Raw genomic sequence first — 19839 nt, 5'->3', positions numbered from 1 at the left:
CTTGCTGTGCAACAGTGAATTTGAATGGCCAGGGTACATACAGCAAAGAAGCCCTCAGTTCAGTGAGTACAGCTAGAGATACAAGCTGACAAGGCTGAATGAACTCACCTGTATACCAAGTGAGGAGAAGCCTGTGATACAGGCACTCACTATATTTAATAAAGCCAAAGCATTCTACCCACGCAGACTGAGGAAGCAATCTAACTCTGTTGAGCTTGTTTGCTTAACTAGAAAATTAGGGGAACAATTTCTTATTAGAGGGCTGAGATGATATTTAAATCTGATAATACCATAAGATTCCTGAAGGTAGCCAGAGCCCAGTAATCACTCAGAGGACACCAACAGCCCTCTCTGGAGTCTGTGAGGGGAAACTGTGGCATTGTATCCTCTTAGAGTTTGCTGAAACAGGAGCCTTGAACCTCAGAGACATCAAGACCACTTTCACCCTGACCAGGCAGGACCAGGCTCCAAGAAATACCCAAGGCAGAGCACAAAGCAGTAACCTTCTCCAGCCAGAAGGAGCGCTGGGGAGTCCCTAAGAAATATAGGGGCTGTGGGAAAGCTAGTGGCATACAACTGAAGGAGATGAGCTTTTAGTCACAGGCTGCAGCCAATCTTTTCTGCATTTGGGGTGAGTAGGGAGTGGTGTACTGCACAGACCATTTGGAGAAGGAACTGGCTGTCCCAGCAACCTGAATTCACCTATGGGCAGCATCCCCCTCAGGGACTTGAGAAAAAAGACAGCAGCCCATAACTGCTTACAAAAAAGGGCCTCAGATCCTTCCATTAGCATATGTCTGTTGTGGGGGACCGAATATCCCTGTTATGGAATATTCTGAGTTCAGGCCCTGGCTGACATAAAGTCACCATTGTATTGTTAATCAACACCAGGCTGTAACTTTACCTGGCCTGAGGGTAATATGCCTCTTATTTTACATCTGTATGGGCCTAAGCATCTGGATAGGCCCTCACCTGGGCTGAGGGCTAGAGATATATGAGTAATGGATGAGGACAGAATGAGAGGAACCAAGCGGGCGAGGGCCAGAGGGAGAGAGAACAAAGGGAGAAATGGTTGCCTCGTAGTGTTAGCATGGTGGTTAAGGAACACCAGAAAAGATGATTAATAAAGGAATGGCTCTGGTTCCACAACATGGAACTGAGAGCTCTCTGAAGATGACAAGATGCCTGTGTTTGGTCTTTATCATCTTTGCGTTCCTGGAAGCTTCCAAGTTCACACATCCCCACTCAGGTAGAACCTCATGGCTATTGTGGGTTAAAGCTGAGGCAAGCTGGGCCACTACAGTCTGTGGTGTCTATTAGCATTAGAAAGCGTATGCAATCTTCTAGGCACCTTCAATCCCTACACCAAGTACCTGTCATACATTTCAAAGTCCTCCACCTCTTGTACAGCTTCTCCTCCTGCAAGATACCTATTCCCTTAAAATCCTGGGAAAACACCACCACGACCCCACCCCCTCCATCATTTCTGCTTTCCCAGAGATAGCCTAGGCAGTTTAGAATAATTTTTCCCTTTTTATCCACTAAGCAGCTATTTTGGTTTCTTTTTTGTTTGTTTGTTTGTTTGTTTGTTTGTTTGTTTGTTTTTTCGAGACAGGGTTTCTCTGTGTAGCTTTGGAGCCTATCCTGGCACTCGCTTTGGAGACCAGGCTGGCCTTGAACTCACAGAGAGTGCTGGAATTAAAGGCGTGCGCTACCAATGTCCAGCTCTATTTTGGTTTCTTTACAGGAACCATTTCATTCAAAAACTTCAAACACCAAGCATTTAACTAGGTAGTAAACAGTACTGTTAGATTTCAAACCTCGGACAAATAGCTGAGGTGACTCTTAACATATCAAAGCAGACCTGGCTTCCAGATTCTCCCACCATCCCACAACCCCTACCTCTTACAGGGCCCTCCTGGTTTGCATACCCAGCCTCCCTACTAAATTCTCCAGCCCAGTCTCTCTTCCCTATATTGTCCAGATATTTTGGTTACCATTGGCTCTCTTTGTACTTTTGGCACCCCTGGCTGCTGCTGCACCTGGTTCCCCTCTCTCTTCTCCCCTTCTCCTACCCATCTCCTCACATGGCACACACAGCTCATGTAGTCTATACTCTCTAGCAGAGGTCCCTGCTTCTGATATATATATATATATATATATATATATATATATTCATTCCCATATATCTATAAAAACCTCTTCCACCATACCTAGGAGTAGTCATGTTTCCTTTCCTTCTTATTTCTTTTTTCCCATTCATTTGGTACTGAAACCTGGGATTGAACCAGCAACTGAATGGAAACAAATGAAAGAAAAAGAAAAAGTAAAAGGTAAAGGAACATGAAAGCACATGACTTTTGTCCCAGCCTTTTGTCCCAGGTTTAAAACCTAAAAGGTACCAATTTACATGAAATAAATAAGGGCTGGGAGGACACTGGGAAGCTCTGGGTGATTAACTGACTATGAGGACAGATATCCTAAGATAAAGCAGCAGTCCTTGAACACAAAGCTTCCAAGGCTGAGCAGTGTCCCATCACAACTCAGCAGACCACATAAAGGGAGACCTAGGCCACTGTTCAGGAAAGTTGTATGACACTTTTAGTGACCAAGCATTGGCAGAGAAGTTATTAGAACTGAGGGTTCTCAGATATATTCTTCAGATCTCCTGTTGTACAGATGGAGAAACTGAGATTCAAAACAATCAGGAATTTGATCTGCAGTCCCTGGTTGGCAAGGATCAGGATGCTCTAAGAGGCAGCTTTTGTGCATCCAGGGGAAGTAGATAGCAATAACACCTTTAGATTGGAGTTCTCGGGATGGCGTAAAATGCCAGAAGAGCAGCTATCCTCTGAACCTCACATTTCCCACCTGTGCAGGTACCTGCTGGACTCTCAGTAAGTGGCAACGGCTGCACTGTTGATGTGATCAATATCACCATTGTCACAAATGCTCCTGTTATGAACATACACATTAAATAATGATGACTTGGGAGATGTTGTTCTCTGGAAGCATGTGGCTCACAAAGCCAAATGTAGACAAAGCAACCAGGTAGGAACGGACTTTGAGAAGGACGTCAAAGGAAGATGTCCTGCATAGAACTGAGTAGGCACATTCCCACTGTTGGAGTGGATAACGGACTGTCTGAGAGCATCACTGGGGATCACTGAGGCACAAAGTGCACACATCTAATTCAAATTGTGTAATTCTAATTCCACTCTGAGCAGAGCGGCTCAGCTATAAGCATGCTAACTTTCAAAGCACCTCAGTTATCAAAGGGAAACAGTGAAAGTCACCTTTATCTTCTGAATTGGACGAAGAAACTGACAATGACAGCAACCCATGATTATCCACTGTATTTCACAGGCCCAATCAGCAAAAGTAGATAGATACCTCTGTTACTCTGGCTTCCTCCAAAAATCCCACAAGTTTAACTGGAGTTGCCTGATGTTGGGCACCAAAATGTTATTCTTTTGTTTAAAAAGAAGAAAAGAGAAATGCTGAGACATGAGACATAAGACTATAAGTTTATTATAAGGGCCGGCAGAATGGGGAGACTAAGAAGAGGAACAGGGGTAAATGGCTGACCGCCATGGCCGGTCGCCATAGAGAGAGCACATAGGTGAGAGAGAGAGAGTAGAAAGGAAGCTGAGAGGAAACAGAGCAGTGAAACAGAGAGAGGGGAACAGAGAGAGGAAACAGAGGTCGTAAATGGGCAGGGGCCTATCTTTTAAAGGGGTCCTCTGTATCTGCGTGCAGACTTAGTTCCCATGGAACCTTGGGCTGACCAGGGTACTGCCTGTTCCACCAGGTAACAGGGGCAGGCCAGTATAATGCCTGAACCTTTCAGTTAGGATGGAGTAAAGGTGACTAAGGCATGAAGCCAGTTACTCGTCAGGCTACTACTGGATCCTTCATACAACTCCTGGAAGCCAAGGTCTGCTGGGAACCTATAAGCCATGCCTAGGAGCATGGCACTGGCCTGACTCTGCACTATCATGGTGGAAGGTGCTCCAAGGAGCATCAGCTGCCTCACATGTTCTTCCTGTTGTGTACACACAAGTATAGCAGCTTTCTACTAGAAAAATCCTCTTAAAGACACAGATGTTGCATTGCTGAAGTCCACAGGGGCATACTGATAGGACAGACTTCTCAGGACTGAATCATCATGGTAGAAATTGGACCTGAGGAAGATGGAAGGGGAAAGATGGAGGAAAGGACCTGAAGCCGAGGGACAGACCTTGTTGAGAAAAGCAGAGGAGAAGCTAACAGTCTACACTTTAAAAGACTAAGCAAGATTTTTAGCCACAGAACTAATCAATGCAGTGAGAAATTGAAATATTAACTCCCCATACTCCACAAGCTGCCATGTCTCTTCTTCCTGGCATTGGTGGAGATGGTCTTTTAATACCCCTGAACGCTTCTCTCTGCCTCCTGTCTTTAGTCACTTATCTGCTCTCCAAACTGCTGAGTTCCTCATCTATTTATGATGCTGATCCAATCCCCCTCCTCTCTGAAGTGCCTTTATTTAGTCATTCATCTGCTCAGCTTGCCATCATTTTCTTGCTTATTCACCAATTCCTGATACATTCATTGAATGAAATTTTTAGGATGGCCCCAACTTGCCAAAAGGAAAACTATTCATTCACATGCTCCTCAATATTGAGGGATTACTGCCACCTGCACAGTTCAAACCGTTCCACCAGGACACTGGTGACAGATGAGAATGATGGAAGAGTCAGGGAGGCCACCCTTAGGTCTGCAAGCTGTACATGAAAGCAATCCTATATATTGTAGTCTCTCTTACCTGTGATTTCCTTGGTTCCTCCATTGGTGGGTTTAAAGTGGTCTCCTTCAACCCGAACACTGGGGCAGAGCACGTCTGAAAAAAACAAAGCAAGAGTAAAGAGACAAATGAGAAAACATACCTACTATATCCCAATCGAGTGTGACAGCAATAAGCCCTACTCTACCTACAGTAAATAGGGGCACACAAAGAGTGCTGGTTACCCCATATTCTTTCATTCTTCCATGTACTTGTGAAGTTATTAAGCATTGTCTGTAAATATCATACTAAGGAAGACATGATCATGGCATTGATGTCACCTCCAAGGAACTCACAGGGACACTAGGAAAGTTGCATCTACTACCCTGTCCAAGAACAGTGAGGGTTCCAAGAAATAATCCTTCAAAAGAACAATAACAAAATACAGAAATGATTGGTGGTATCAAGGCTAAAAGGAGATTATTTTACAAGGAGGTGCTAAATTTGTATGGGGGTGAGTGCTAGAAAGTGCCATGCATGCTGCCAGAGGAGAAAATGCAGCACCATTCTTGCCAAGGTGTGAACCCTGTAAGCTACAATAATGACTTTTCTGAAAAGACATGCCAAGATGTACTGGGAGTAACCAATGGCTTTCTGGTTGAATTTAATTTCACTTCACAAGATGAAATGCATACTATGCACTATTATTGGTCCAAGAATTTATGAACCAACAGGTCATAGAACCTAGGAAAGAACCTACTACTATTATTCTGTTCAATGAACATAGATTAAACAAGACTCCATGTGACTTATAGCAATACCCATAGATTAATGCATCTGTCAACTCTTATTAGAGAAGTTTCTATTTGTATAAAAGCGCAATTAACACAGATGCCCTCAACTGACTAACATACAGAGATGAAGACATTGCTAAGTCCTTGGCCCTAAATAGGAAAACTAGATCACACCTCTTCCTCCCAAAACTCTGGGATCATTACAAAAGAGAAGAAAGATTTTAAGATCCAGAGGTGGTGGATGATTACAAGAAAACAGTGTTTCTAGACACAGCAGGGCAGCTGACTATACGAACCCAGAGCAGTTGTGGAAGTATGCACAAAACTTGTGTGAGTTCAAGCCAGAGCAAATCTCCAGAACGGAGAGGGGAAGTGGGCACAAAGTCCCACTCCAAGCTGATGTACTATTGAAAATTGATAGCTTCAGAGTCAGTTTTCTTTAAGAAGGTATTCCCTGGAAAGTAGACCATGTTTCAATGAGAGATTACACACCCAAGAATGTATGAGTAGCACAAATTGGACTACTTGATAGGTGGGTTTTTTGTTGTTGTTGTTGTTTTGCTTTTTTGTTTGTTTCTTTTTGTTTTTCTGTTTTTTGGTTTTTTAAGACAGGGTTTCTCTGTGTAGCTTTGGAGCCTATCCTGGCACTCACTATGGAGACCAGGCTGGCCTTGAACTCACAGAGATCCTCCTGCCAATGCCTCCCAAGTGCAGGGATTAAAGGCATGTACCACCAATGCCTGGCTTGGTTTTGTTTTTTAAGTAGCACATAAATTTGTGTTGGTATGGAAGGCTAGTTGATCTGGAAGGAGTTCATGGTGTTAGCAAATATAATTAAAGTGTTATACAAATTATCAAGGAACTAATAAGTTTTAAGGAATGGTAAGATTGATCCAAATAGATAAGAGAACCAATGGAGATACTGGCTGAGCAAAATCCATTTGTGGTGGTATGAAATATTTATATGGACATATATATAAAAATGCTAGGTCAGTGAGCCATTCACCAAATAGGAATTGTGTGCCAGAGGATAAGCCCCAAGACACCTGCTTAACTCACTGTGATCAGCCCTGCCCAGGAAGCAATCTGGCTATTATGTGATGGGGAATGTACTGTGTATGTTCATCTTATTAATTATTGAATAAAGTGCTTGTTTGGCCAATGAGACAGCAAGTTAGACAGGACTAGGAGTCAAAGAGGATTTGGGGAAATGTAGTAGAGAAGTGGTGATCCAGGAAGGAAGTGACATAGCAAGGAGCCTCATATTTAAGCAAGGAGAAACAGGAAGTGTCCCTTTTCCCCTCCGCTCTTCCTCCAGCAGCACAATACGATCCACCGGCAAGAGAGGGTGAGCGAGCAGATGAGAAATCCTAGTCATTGGCCAAGCGGCATTTGAACCTAATACAAGTTTCTGTGTATTAATTTGGGCCCTAACTCGGGCTGGCGGCTGGTATAAAGCACACACATGGCTGTGGGGCTTGATGGCATTGGCTTTTGGTGGAAAGATTTATTGTAACAATTATGTACTATTATTTTAACCACCAGACACCTTCAGCATCCCATTAATTTTATGTGCAGCAACTGATCACATTTCCTATTTCTGAACATCAACATTTGAGTACAGGACTGTTGGGGCACCATTATCTCACAACAATAAGGGAAATGGTTGAGAGTGTCCCCACTCTCAAAGATGAATTTTAATGCTGATCCCCTATAAGGCACCACCAGGTCTGACAAACACATGGAAAACATTATTTTGGAGGCAGCACCAAGATGTCTGTCTAGGACTAAATTTGAGGGAAGAAGTAGGCACAAGGCAATATTTAGACAACTCCACCCAACACAGCCTGCAGCTGTGGTATGCTAAACGATTGTTTTTAACTCTGACAGCCTTCCAGAAAGACAGGCTGGGGATGGCCGGTCATTGAAATGAGTCTATGCTGTAAATAGAATTGTCTAAGATGGCTCTGTCCAGGATGGTGAGCAAAACCCTGGAGGATGATGGCTGCATCACTGAGTCACAACTACTTATATTTCATGGGAAGGAAGGACTTGGTTTAAAGACTCAGATGGCAAGAACAATCTTAAGATTACAGACACAAGAAGATCAGATGTCTTGATGGGGGAGACAAACTTGCCCACACTACTTTAAAGGAATCATTCCCAAAAGAACTGCATGTCATTGCTAAGACCCCTCCATTCAAGAGGATCAAGGCAATTCATAGCCCATCTGGTTAAGTTAGCACAGATGGCTCCCCAAATAACTTCACAGCCAGACTTTCAACAATGCTAGGAGTCTTGGGCTTCATCCATGTCATACATAAATCTGACATGCATCCCACAGGTTCACATTTTCAGCTCCTTTCCCCTCACTGCTGGCACTGTTTTGAGAGCAGAAGTGGTTGGCTTCCAAGGGTGGGGGGCTTGGAGGGTTATACAACCACCATATCTGTCTCTCCTTCTTAATGGCTGTGACATGAACAGCCTCTATCACCAGCTCCCATTATCAGAAATTCCACCATGCCTTCCTCATTACAATGGACTATAATCTTCTGAAACCATGAACTAAAATAAATATTTCCTTCTGAAAATTGTTTCCCATGTCACAATGACACAAAAGTAGATAACATGGTAGGGTAGGGTACCTCAAGTCCAGCTCAGTCATCTTCTACTTCCCTTTACAAAGATACCTCTACATCTTAGGGCATGGCCTGTTTATTTCCACACTCGCTTTGTTCAATGGAAATACAAACTGACCTCTAGATATGTCCCAAATATCCACCTTGTTTGAAGGACACAGAAATGTATAGCAGAGCATATTGTAGTGTAGCCTTCAGCTGCTTGTGGCTATGATCTCCCTAATTATTCCTACCCAGAGAAGGACTTCTCCTGAGAGAGACCAAGTTCCAGAGCTAGTGGCAGAATATTCAAGCGACTGTTGGGCATATGGCTGGATCTCAGTTCAAGTGCATATGGCCACTGATTCCACTAAGAGCAGTATAGACCTCTGATTTAATCCCAACAGAAAAAACCACGTAGGCTTCTAGTTCGGGTTTCCCTGCCCTAGTCGGGGGCAACTGATGCCAGAGGTCTGCTCACTGGGACCAAACACAGCCAAATGGTTCCAGTACACCCAGAGACTGCCAAGGACCTGGTAACAGTCCTGCCTCCATCCGGGAGAAGAGGACAGACATCAGAGTATTGGAACTGTTTGCATCTACCAGAAGGGAACCTTGGACCCATACCAACCAGGAGAGGAAGAGAATCCTGTTACACCCACCAGAAGAAAGGATGGGAAGAAGACAATATAAAAGCACATTCAACAACAGAAAAACCAATGTGATGACACCAGAGACTAGGGACCATACACCAGCAAGAACAGAACATCACAATGTAGTTGAAGCAGATGAGAATGACCTTAAAAACATCTTCCTGAAAATGGTAGAGGGCGTCAAAGAGGATATGAGAAAATCCCTTAAAGAAATGGAAAAAAAAAACAAACCAAAAAATACAATATTAACAAATCTTTCAAGGAAACATTTCAAAACCTAAAAACTGAAATAGAGACAATAAAGAAAGCACAATCTGAGGGAATTCTGGAAATAGAAAAGCTGGATAAACAATCAGGAACTACATATACAAGCATAACCAACAGAATACAAGAGATGGAAGACAGAATCTCAGGAGTTGAAGACACACAGCGGGAATAGATTCATCAACCAAAGAAAATCTTAAGTCCAACAAATCCCTATCACAAAATATCCAGGAAATACAGGATACCGTGAAAAGACCAAACCTAAGAATAATAATTATAGAAGAAGGTGAAGAAATCCAACTCAAAGGAGCAGAAAACATATTCAACAAAAACATAGAAGAAAACTTTTCCAACCTAAAGAAAGGCATGCCAATGAAAGTACAAGAAGCCTACAGAACACCAAATAGATTGGATGAAAAAAAAAAAGGTCTCCTCTATACATAATAATCAAACCCCCAAACATACAGAATAAAGGGAAAATATTAAGAGCAGCAAAGGAAAAAGGTCAAGGAACATATGAAGGCAAACCTATCAGAATTACTATTACTATTCCATGGAAACTCTGAAAGCCATAAGGTCCTAGATAGATATTCTACCTACACTAAGAGACCATGGATGCCAGCCCAGATTACTATACCCAGCAAAGCTTTCAATCAATATAGATGGAGAAAACAAGATATTCCAAGACAAAACCAGATTCAACAATACATATCCACCAATCCAGCCCTACAGAAAGTTCTGGAAGGAAAACTGCAACCCAAGGAAGTTAGATACAACCAGAAAGATATAGGCAATAGATAACCCCACTTTACCAACACCCAAAAGAAAAAACAGATGGAAACCCACACATAATTTCACCACTACCACCAAATCCAAAACAAACAAGAATGAACAGTCAATGGTCATTAGTATCCCTCAAAATTAATGATCTTAACTTGCCTATAAAAAGGCACAGGTTATCAGAATGGATAAGAAGACAGAATCCATCCTGCTGCTGCATACAAGAAACACACCTAAACTTCAAAGACAGTTGGTACCTAAGAAATAAATGTTGGGAAAAGATTTTCCAATCAAATGGACCAAAGAAACAAGCAGGAGTAGCAATCCTAATTTCCAACAAATTGGACTCTAAACTAAAATCAATCAAAAGAGATGAAGGAAGTCACTTCCTACTCAGCACAGGAGAAATCCATCAGGATGAAGTCTCAATTCATTTATGCCACAAATACAAAGGCATCCATACTCCTAAAGGAAACATTACTAAATCTGAAATCACACATAAAACTGCACACACTTATAATGGCAGACTTCAACCCCCCCCCCCACTCTCAACACTGGACAGGCACACCAGACAGAAAATTAACAAAGAAACAAAGTAACTAATAGAAGCTATGGCCCAATTGGCCTTAACAGACATCAATAGAACATTCCACCCAAACACAAAACAACATACCTTCTTCTCAGCACCACATGGAATCTTCTCTAAAATCGAACACATACTTGGCAACATAGCAAAATTCCACAGGTACAAAAAAATTAAAATAACCCCTGTATCTTATCAGACCACTATGCTTTAAAGTTAGAATTCAACAACAACACAAATTGCAAAAAACCTACAAACTCATGGAAATTAAGTAACGCCCAATTGCACAATTCCTGGGTCGAGGAAAAAATAAAAAAGAAATTGAAGATTTCCTAGAATTCAATGAGAATGCAGACACAACATACAAAAACTTATGGGACAATTTGAAAGCAGTGCTAAGAGGAAAGTTCATAGCACTAAGTGTCCACGTGAAGAAACAGGAGAATAATCACACTAGAGAATTAACAGCACAACTGAAAGCTCTAGAATACAAAGAAGCCAATACACCCCGAAGGTGTGTAATCAAATTGAGGGCCGAAATCAATAAAGTGGAAATTAGGAGAACAATGCAAAGAATCAATGAAACAAAGAGTTGGTTCTTTGAGAAGATCAACAAGATAGACAAAACTTTATCCAAAGTTACCAAATGGCAGAGAGTGAACATGCCTATTAATAAAATCAGAAATGAAATGGGGGACATAAAAACAGACACAGAGGAAATCCAGAGAATCATCAGGTCATACTTCAAAAACCTCTATTCTTGAAAGTTCAAAAATCTAAAGGAAATGGACAATTTTCTAGACAGATTAAACTTACCAAAATTAAATCAAGAACAGATAAGCAACTTAAATAGACCTATAAACCCTAATGAAATAGAAGCAGTCATCAGAAGTCGCCCAACTAAAAAAAGCCCAGGACCAGATGGCTTCAGTGCAGAATTCTAACAGAAATTCAAGGAACAGCTAACACCAATTCTCATCAAAGTATTCCACAGAATAGAAGCAGAAGGGTCATTGTCAAACTCTTTTTATGAGGCTTCAATAACCTTGACACCCAAGCCACACAAAAACACAACTAAGAAAGAGACCAATATGAATATTAATGCAAAAATACTAAATAAAATGCTGGCAAATCGAATCCAAGAACATACTAGAGAAATCATCCACAATGATCAAGTAGGCTTCATCCCAAGGATACAAGGATGGCTTAACATTTGAAAACCCATCAATGTAATCTACCATATAAACAGACTGAGGGGAAAAAAGCACATAATCATCTCACTAGATGCTGAAAAAGCCTTTGACAAAATCTAACACCCCTTCATGATAAAGGTCTTGGAGAGATCAGGGACAACAGGAACATACCTTAATACAATAAAGGCAATATACAGCAAGCCGACAGCCAACATCAAATTAAGTGGAGAGAAACCCAACATAATTCCTCTAAAATCCTGGACAAGACAAGGCTGTCCACTCTCTCCATACCTCTTCAATATTGTCCTTGAAGTTCTAGCTAGAGCACTAAGACAACAAAAGGAGATCAAGGGGATACAAATAGGAAAGGAAGAAGTAAAACTTTCACTATTTGCAGATGATATGATAGTCTATATAAGTGACCCGACAAACTTTACCAGGGAACTTCTATAGCTGATAAACACCTTCAGCAAAGTGGCAGGATACAATATTAACTAAAAAATTTAATCTGTAGCCCTACTATATACAGATGATACGTTCATGGGAAAAAGAATCAGAGAAACATTACCCTTTACAATTGCCACAAACAACATAAAACACCTGGGGTAATGCTAATCAAAAAGTTGAAAGACCTGTGCCATAAGAAATTTGAGTCTCTAAAGAAAGAAATTAAAGAAGCTACCAGAAAATGGAAAGATCTCCCATGTTCTTGGAGAGACAGGATCAACATAGTAAAAATGGCAATCTTGGCAAAAGCAATCTACAGATTCAATGCAATCCCCATCAAAATCCCAGCACAATTCTTCACAGACCTTGAAAGAACAATTCTCAACTTTATACGGAAATACAAAAGACCCAGGATAGCCAAAACAACCCTGGAGGCATCACCATCCCTAACTTTAAGCTCTATTACAGAGCTATAGTCCTGAAAACAGCTTGTTATTGGCAAAAAAAAAAAAAAGACAGGTAAACTAATGGAATAGCGTTGAAAACCCTGACATTAATCCACACACCTACAAATACTTGATTTTTGACAAAAAGCTAAATTTATAAGATGGAATAAAGAAAGCATCTTCAACAAATGGTTCTGGCATAACTGGATGCTGGCATGTAGAAGACTGCAGGTAAATCCATGTCTATCGCCATGCACAAAACTTAAGTCCAAATGGATCAAAGACCTCAACATAAACCCAGCCACACTGAACCTATTAAAAGACAAAGTGGGAGTTACCTTTGAATTAATTGGAACAGGAGACTGCTTCCTGAACACTACACCAGTAGCACAGACACTAAGATCAACAATTGATAAATGGGACCTACTGAAACTGAGAAGCTTCTGTAAGTCTAAGGACACAGTCAGTAAGACAAAATGGCAGCCTGCAGACTGGGAAAAGATATTTCCCCAATCCCACACCTGACAGAGGGCTGATCGCCAAAATACACAAAGAACTCAAGAAGCGAGTCTCCAAAACACCAAATAATCCAATTAAAAATGAGGTACATAACTAAATAGACAATTCTCAATAGAGGAATCTAAAATGGCAGAAACACACATAAGAAAGTGTTCACCATCCATAGCCATCAGGGAAATGCAAATCAAAACAACTCTGAGATACCATCTTACCCCTATCACAATGGCTAAAATCAAAAACGCCAATGACAGTTTATGCTGGAGAGGATGTGGAGAAAGGAAAACACTCCTCCACTGCTGATGGGAGTGCCAAGTTGTACAGCCACTTTGGATATCAGTATGGTGACTCCTCAGGAAAATGGGAATCATTCTACCACAAGATCCAGCAATTCCACTCCTAGGCATATACCCAAAAGAAGCACATTCATACAACAAGGACATCTGTTCAACGATGTTCATAGCAGCACTATTTGTAATAGCCAGAACCTGGGAGCAACCTAGATGCCCCTGGAATGAAGAATGGATAGAGAAAATGTGGTACATCTACACAATGTAGTACTACTCAGCAGAAAAAAGCAAAGGAATCTTGAAATTTGCAGGAAAATGGATGGAACTCAAAGAAACCATTCTGAGTGAGGTAAGCCAATCACAAAAAAGACAAACATGGTATGTATTCACTCATATGTTGATTTTCGAGACAGAGCAAAGGATTACCAGCCTACAATCCACACTGCCATAGAAGCTAGTAAACAAAGAGGAACCACAGAGAGACATACATGGTCCCCTGGGGAAGGGGAAAGGGACAAGATCTCCTGAGCAAATTGGGAGCATGGGAAGAGGGGGAAGGGAGCTAAGGGAATGAGAAGGGGAGAAGAAGAGGGGTGAGGAGTACACGAGGGAGCAGAAAGGTTGAGTCAGGAGAAGAATAGAAGAAAACAACACAGGAGATACCATAATAGAGGGAGACATTTTAGGTTTACAGAGAAATCAGGCACTAAGGAAATGTCTGGAGATCTACAAAAATGATACCAACTTAATCTAAGCAACAGAGGAGAGGCTACCTTAAATGCCCTCCCCTGATAATGGAATTGATGACTGTTTTATATGCCATCCTTTAGCCTTCATCCAGCAGCTTGTGGAAGCAGAAGCAGACACCCATAGCTAATTACTGACCTGAACTAGAATCCAATCACAGAGAATGAATGAATGATGAGCAAAGGGGTCCAGACTAGGCTGGTGAAACCCACAGAAACTACTGACCTGAACAGTGGGGAGCTCTTGGTTCCCAGGCTGATAGCTGGGGTACTAGCATGGGACTAATCCAGACTCCCGGAAAGTGGGTTTCAGTGAGGAGACCTGGGAAATCTACAGGACCTCCTATAGTAGTTCAGTAGTTATCCCTAGCATAGGTGTGGACTTGGGAGCCCAATCCACATAGAGGGATACTCCCTGAGCCAAGACTCATGGAGGTGAGTCCTTTCCCAAAGGATATGATAGACTCTGATGACCCCTGTGGAAGGCCTCATCCTCCCTGGGGAGCAGAAAGGATATGTGATAGTAGGGTTTTAGTTGGAGGGGTGGTAGGGGAGGAGGGAAGGGAGTGGGAACTGGAAGTGACATGTAAAACAATCTATTTTCTAATTCAAATAAAAACGAAGATGAAAAAAAACAACAACCATTTACCCCTGAGCTGGGAGGAAATGTGGCTGGTAAACAAGGCACCTGTTCACCATGATTTTGATGAGTGAAAGAAATGCTATCCTAGACACCAAGGCTCCTGGGATGGGGGTGTGACAGTCAATTTAGACATCAACATCAATCCTCATCATTTACTTCTGTGGCTACAGATATGACAGCATTTTCAACCCACAGGAAAAAAATCCAACTAATTTGTCATTGGTTATAGTTGAGGTTTTTTTTTTTTCCCCTTTGCAATCAAATGCATCCAAACTTGCAAAATCCCACTTCTTCTGGGCTGCACCAAGGTGCTAGGGCAGAGAACTTTTGAAAGTGTGAGTTTCTGGATATGTGAACCAATGCATTATTCCTCTGGGAGAGGACCTATTGACAGAGCAGTGTCCTTTCACTGTTCCAATATACATGGATTTACTCAATAACCACTAGGGATCCACTTGATCAACAGTTCTGGAGCTAGAGCAGGGACAAAGCTAAGGAATTAAAAAATACACTTAACCTGATCCCCTGAGCAAATTGAGAGCATGGGAAGAGGAGGGAAGGAGCTACAGAAAATGAGAAGGGAAGAAAAGGAATGCTGCAGAGGTCATGAGGTAGCAGAAAGGTTGAGTCAGGGGAAGAATAGAAGAAAGGATATGTGATAGGCAGGGTTTTAGTTGGGAGGGTGGTAGGGAAGGACGGAGGCAGAAGGGAACTGGGATTGGCATGTAAAACAATCTTGTTTCTAATTCAAATAAAACAATCTGAAAAAAGAAAACATTAATAAAAAATACACTTAACATATTCTTAGCTGGTTGAATTTCCTTATTGCAACCCTGAGAACAGAAATGGGTACCTGTGCTCTCAGCACCAGTTCACTGTCTACACACCCGTCAATATTTATCCATTGCATTTTAGGTTTAGAACAAATGCCCTATGCTTCTCAGGAGGACACTGGTATACTTGGGTATTTATACCCATCAGACTCCATCATGCCAGGGTTTGGTCAGAGCGGCTTCCCCAAGGGGTAACAATAGGCACCTACTTCAGTCTCTCTTGTAAAGCACTTGAACTTATTTGCCCTCAGTGTACCATACAAACAAAGAGCCCATTTTGCATATTATGGAGTGGGGAAGTTTCTGGCATACTGCACTTTAGGTTGGCACACCCATGGATCTCTCTGTGGGAGACACAGTCATATCACCCTTTGGTTCTCATCCAAGTTTTTTTTTCCAATTTGGAAAAGAGGAAATTGGCAATTGTTGTGAGCCCACGGTGTGCCAGTTGCCTGACCTGTAACTGAACCCACAACTGCCATCCTCAATAGAATTTGTTCCTGTTACACAAATAGGAACAAATGCAACACTAATAAGCTCACCAGGCATGAGGAGTATCTGTATATAAATTAAATATGACCTTGATTCTGGATGTAGAGATAACAAGTCCTCGGGATGGATATCAGCAGAAACAACAGAGGCCAGGCATGCAGCTGGTGGCTGAGTAAGGACAAGATAGAGTGGTTGTTACTCATTCATCACCTCATGGAAGGCACTGCTGGTTGCAGCTGACCACAGGGAGATGATGATGTCCCAAGTGGGCAAGGTGGAAAGGGGAAGGGGTACCACACTCAGAGACACATAGCCCAGTCCCTCCATTGCTCCAACTGTGTCAGCTAGGGATTGTCTATGCTCTCTCCAGCTTTACAGAAGCAGCAGACACAATACTGTTTACAATGACTCTAGAGATAACATTAATAGGCATTACATCCCTAATGGCTTCCCAGAAATGGGGTGGCCATATGTCTAGGTTCAATATTAGTTGTTCTGTGTGGGCTGTTTGTGGGTTTCTTCACTACTCAATTGAGGGAAAGAATTATCTCCAGGACTAGAAGACATACACAGATGGCTTGCTGTGTAACAGATACTGTTGGGAAGCATGTAAAATACATTAACATATTTAATTACATTCTCACCACAGCTTTATGAAGTAGATGCCTTAATTACTACAGATGCACAAAGAAAAGTATACAGAAGGCAAGAGTGTTTAGTGGTCACACTGCTAGCAGCTGGTGATTCAGTACAGCCTCCCTTATCTGGTCCTCAGCATGCTGTGGCCCCTTTAGAGGCTGAGTCACCTGACCAGGAACTCTAGTCTGCCTCCAAAGCCTTCTGGTATAGCATCCAGATGGCTTGCTACTCTCTGAAATACCCTCTGGCTTTTGAACAGTTCTGACCTACAGAGGCATCTTCCCCAGCTCTGCACCAATAAGATTCATTTGCTTAAATGCATGGGGAAGCCAAAGCTCAAAGAGATTACGAAATTTTATCTAGAATCACAAAGCCAGTAAGTAGCAGAGGTAGACACATGCTCAGGGAGTCTAACTTAAGAATATGTACTTTCAATCATTATCCATTTGATCCCCACCCTGGAAAGTACTTTGGCTATAAAAGAAAACAATCCATAGTCCAGCAGTAGTACTTTCTCAAAGTCACACATGTGCCCTAATGTAATCCTCTGAACAAAGCTGTACGAAGAACATAATTATCAGTAATTTACAGCTGAAGCCATTGTTAATGGGTGGGGGTGGTGTGCATAAATCACATCCAAGGGCCAATGCTGATCACTCAGGGGCCTGGGACAGTTTGGAGATTCCTGGTCCTATCTTTCTTGCAGGCCTGCCCTGACTAGTGTTATGTCAATTTGACAAAAGCTAGAATCATCTGAAAAAGGAGGGGACCTCAATTGAGAAAATCCCTCCATAAGATCTGGCTGTAAGATGTTTCTTAATTAATGATTGATGGGAGAGGGTCCAGCCCAGGTAGTTGCCATCCCTGGGATGGTAGTCCTGGCTTCTATAAGAAAGGAGGCTGAGCAAAAATCCATGGAAGCAAGCCAGTAAACAGCTCCCCTCCATGGCTTCTGTATCAGCTTCTGTCTCCAGGATCCCACCTTGCTTGAGTTCCTGTCCTGACTTCTTTCAATGGTGAACAGTGCTATGAGAGTGTAAGCAGAATAAACCCTTTCATCAAAGCAAACATAACCCAACTAAGACAAGGCCAAAAAGTACCTGCTGCCTCTGCAGAGGCCTTGGCTCCTCTGGCTGGGACCACACCTTCCAGGACCTTTGGATTGGAGAGGTACAGTCAAGGTGCCAAAATTCCAGAGGGCATTTATGTAAACATCAGGACCATTCTGCTTGGCAAATACAGTAATAATAGAAAACAAAATCCTGCTAGACATGCAGACAGCTGTACTCACTAGTCACACAACTCCTGTCCTTCCTGTTTGCCACTGTCTCAGAAAAGAGTTGGTGTAGGGTGAAGGGAGAGGATATAGCTGACCCTTCTGTGATGGTTTGGAAGAAAATGGCCCCCAAAGAGAGTGGCACTATTAGGAGATGTGGCCTTGTTAGAGGAAGTGTTGTCATTGTGGGGGCAGGCTTTGAGGTCTCTTTTCTCAAGCTTCACTAAGTGTGATGATTAGTCAGCTTTCTGGTCAAGATGTAGCCAGCACCTCATCTGCCTGCATGTTGCCATGCTCCCCATCATATGATAATGGACTGAACCTCTGAAACTCTAAGCCAACACCTCAATTAAATGTTTTCTTTGTAAGAGTTGCTGTGGCCATGGTGTCTCTTCACAGCAATAGAAACCCAAACCAAAACACCTTCCATGAAGGCAATCTAGGCACTGTTGTGTTTGCAGACTGGAGACGGAGACTAAGTGATAAGATGGAGACATAGGGTCTTGCAGAGCCATCTCTCCTCTCCTACACCAATCATATACCTTTTGCTGAATAAGGGGAAGCTTAAACAGTGAGTTGGGAGAACTTATCCCCAAGGCTGAGAATAGAAAGTACCAAACAAGTCCTTATGTGTCTGTTTCCAAACTTAGAAGAAAGGATCAAAATCAGAATTCCCCTTCATCTCAGGTGCCTTAAAGGGCAAGTGGGACAAGCATCGGCAGTACTAGTAGTAAATGACATTTGGCATCTAACAAGTTCTATTCATTCATGTATTCATTCCTTCAGCCAAGACATGCTTTCCATGAATCCAATACGTCTGTTACAGCTTGTGGAAGGAACACAAGCATGTGACTGCAGTCAGGAGCTCCCTCCCTATTGATGCCTACATGCTAAGAGAAGATATAGGGAACAATACAAACAAGCAAAGTGACCAGATGTATCACCTTCATTACTGAGGAAATGCATGTGTATGGTGACAGGGTGATGGATGAACTTCTAGGATGGGTACTGGACCCTGAGGGGGTGGCATATGAGTGAGAGGCATGGGGAACAACCAGGAAAGGTAAGGGCATAGCAGGCAACTGCAGAGCCCCAGAGGCTTAAGGGCTATGTCTTAAGGGCACTGTTTGGCAGTGGAGGTGGGAAACAAGAGCCACCTTGGAGTAAGTGGCAAAGTCGGGGCAATAAAGTGGGATTCAAGGCAGTAAAGAGATGCCTGTCCAGGAGTACAAAGACAAATGTTTTAGAAGCTAGGTAGAAAGTGACTTTCTGCTACTGAAGGGGCTCACTATGAAGAGTGGAGCTCATTATGGAGTGTCACCATTCAAGGAAGTCTGAAAGAGACACCCATCATCTGAAGCTTCAGGTGTCCCCGGGCACAGGCGTATTTCCTTCCACAGCAATGTCCTTTGGCCGAGAACCAGTAGCTGTCACCAGAAACTGTGATTAGGTTCCCTGATCTGGGCAGACAATAGAAGCATAGCAGAACATTGGGGGGTGGGGGGTCAGAAGCGCTAAGGACAGGCCAGTTAACACATTTCAGTCAGTCAGCAAGGCAGTGACTATCAGCCCTCGGTGCTTAGAAGATCACACAGTGGTCGGAATAAAACTCTGTTTTCTTCATTCCACATCTTTAATGCCAAATATATATCTGGCACTACAGCGCCTCACTTAGCTGAGCCTGCACACCGGTAGGGGGATGGGAGCAGCGGGCACTAGTGCTCACACTGGGTGCTGCTAAGCTCCATCTGTGGCAATTGTCAGGGGCAGAGCAAGCCTGCTGGGTGCAAACACGCGGTATCAGGAGAATAACCTACTCCCCACACATGCGCTGTAGCGTGTGGCCTCTGCAGGTCCAGTG

The 19839-nt window shown here is 42.6% G+C and overlaps 1 protein-coding gene across 1 annotated transcript in view; it reads right to left on the bottom strand.

The window, feature by feature from the left end:
• Positions 1 to 19839, bottom strand: part of Col22a1 (collagen type XXII alpha 1 chain) — a 286090-nt gene that overhangs the window by 246451 nt on the left and 19800 nt on the right. Inside the window, exon 3 of the mRNA XM_027415259.2 lies at positions 4808 to 4882. Within this exon, the coding sequence (XP_027271060.2) occupies positions 4808 to 4882 (75 nt within the window). The remainder of the gene's footprint in view (positions 1 to 4807; positions 4883 to 19839) is intronic.

The sequence above is a fragment of the Cricetulus griseus genome, chromosome 4, assembly GCF_003668045.3.
Source record: "Cricetulus griseus strain 17A/GY chromosome 4, alternate assembly CriGri-PICRH-1.0, whole genome shotgun sequence".
Classification (NCBI taxonomy): Eukaryota; Metazoa; Chordata; class Mammalia; order Rodentia; family Cricetidae; genus Cricetulus; species Cricetulus griseus.
The sequence above is the reverse complement of the archived record's forward strand: the minus strand, read 5'-3'. Positions and strand labels throughout refer to the sequence as shown.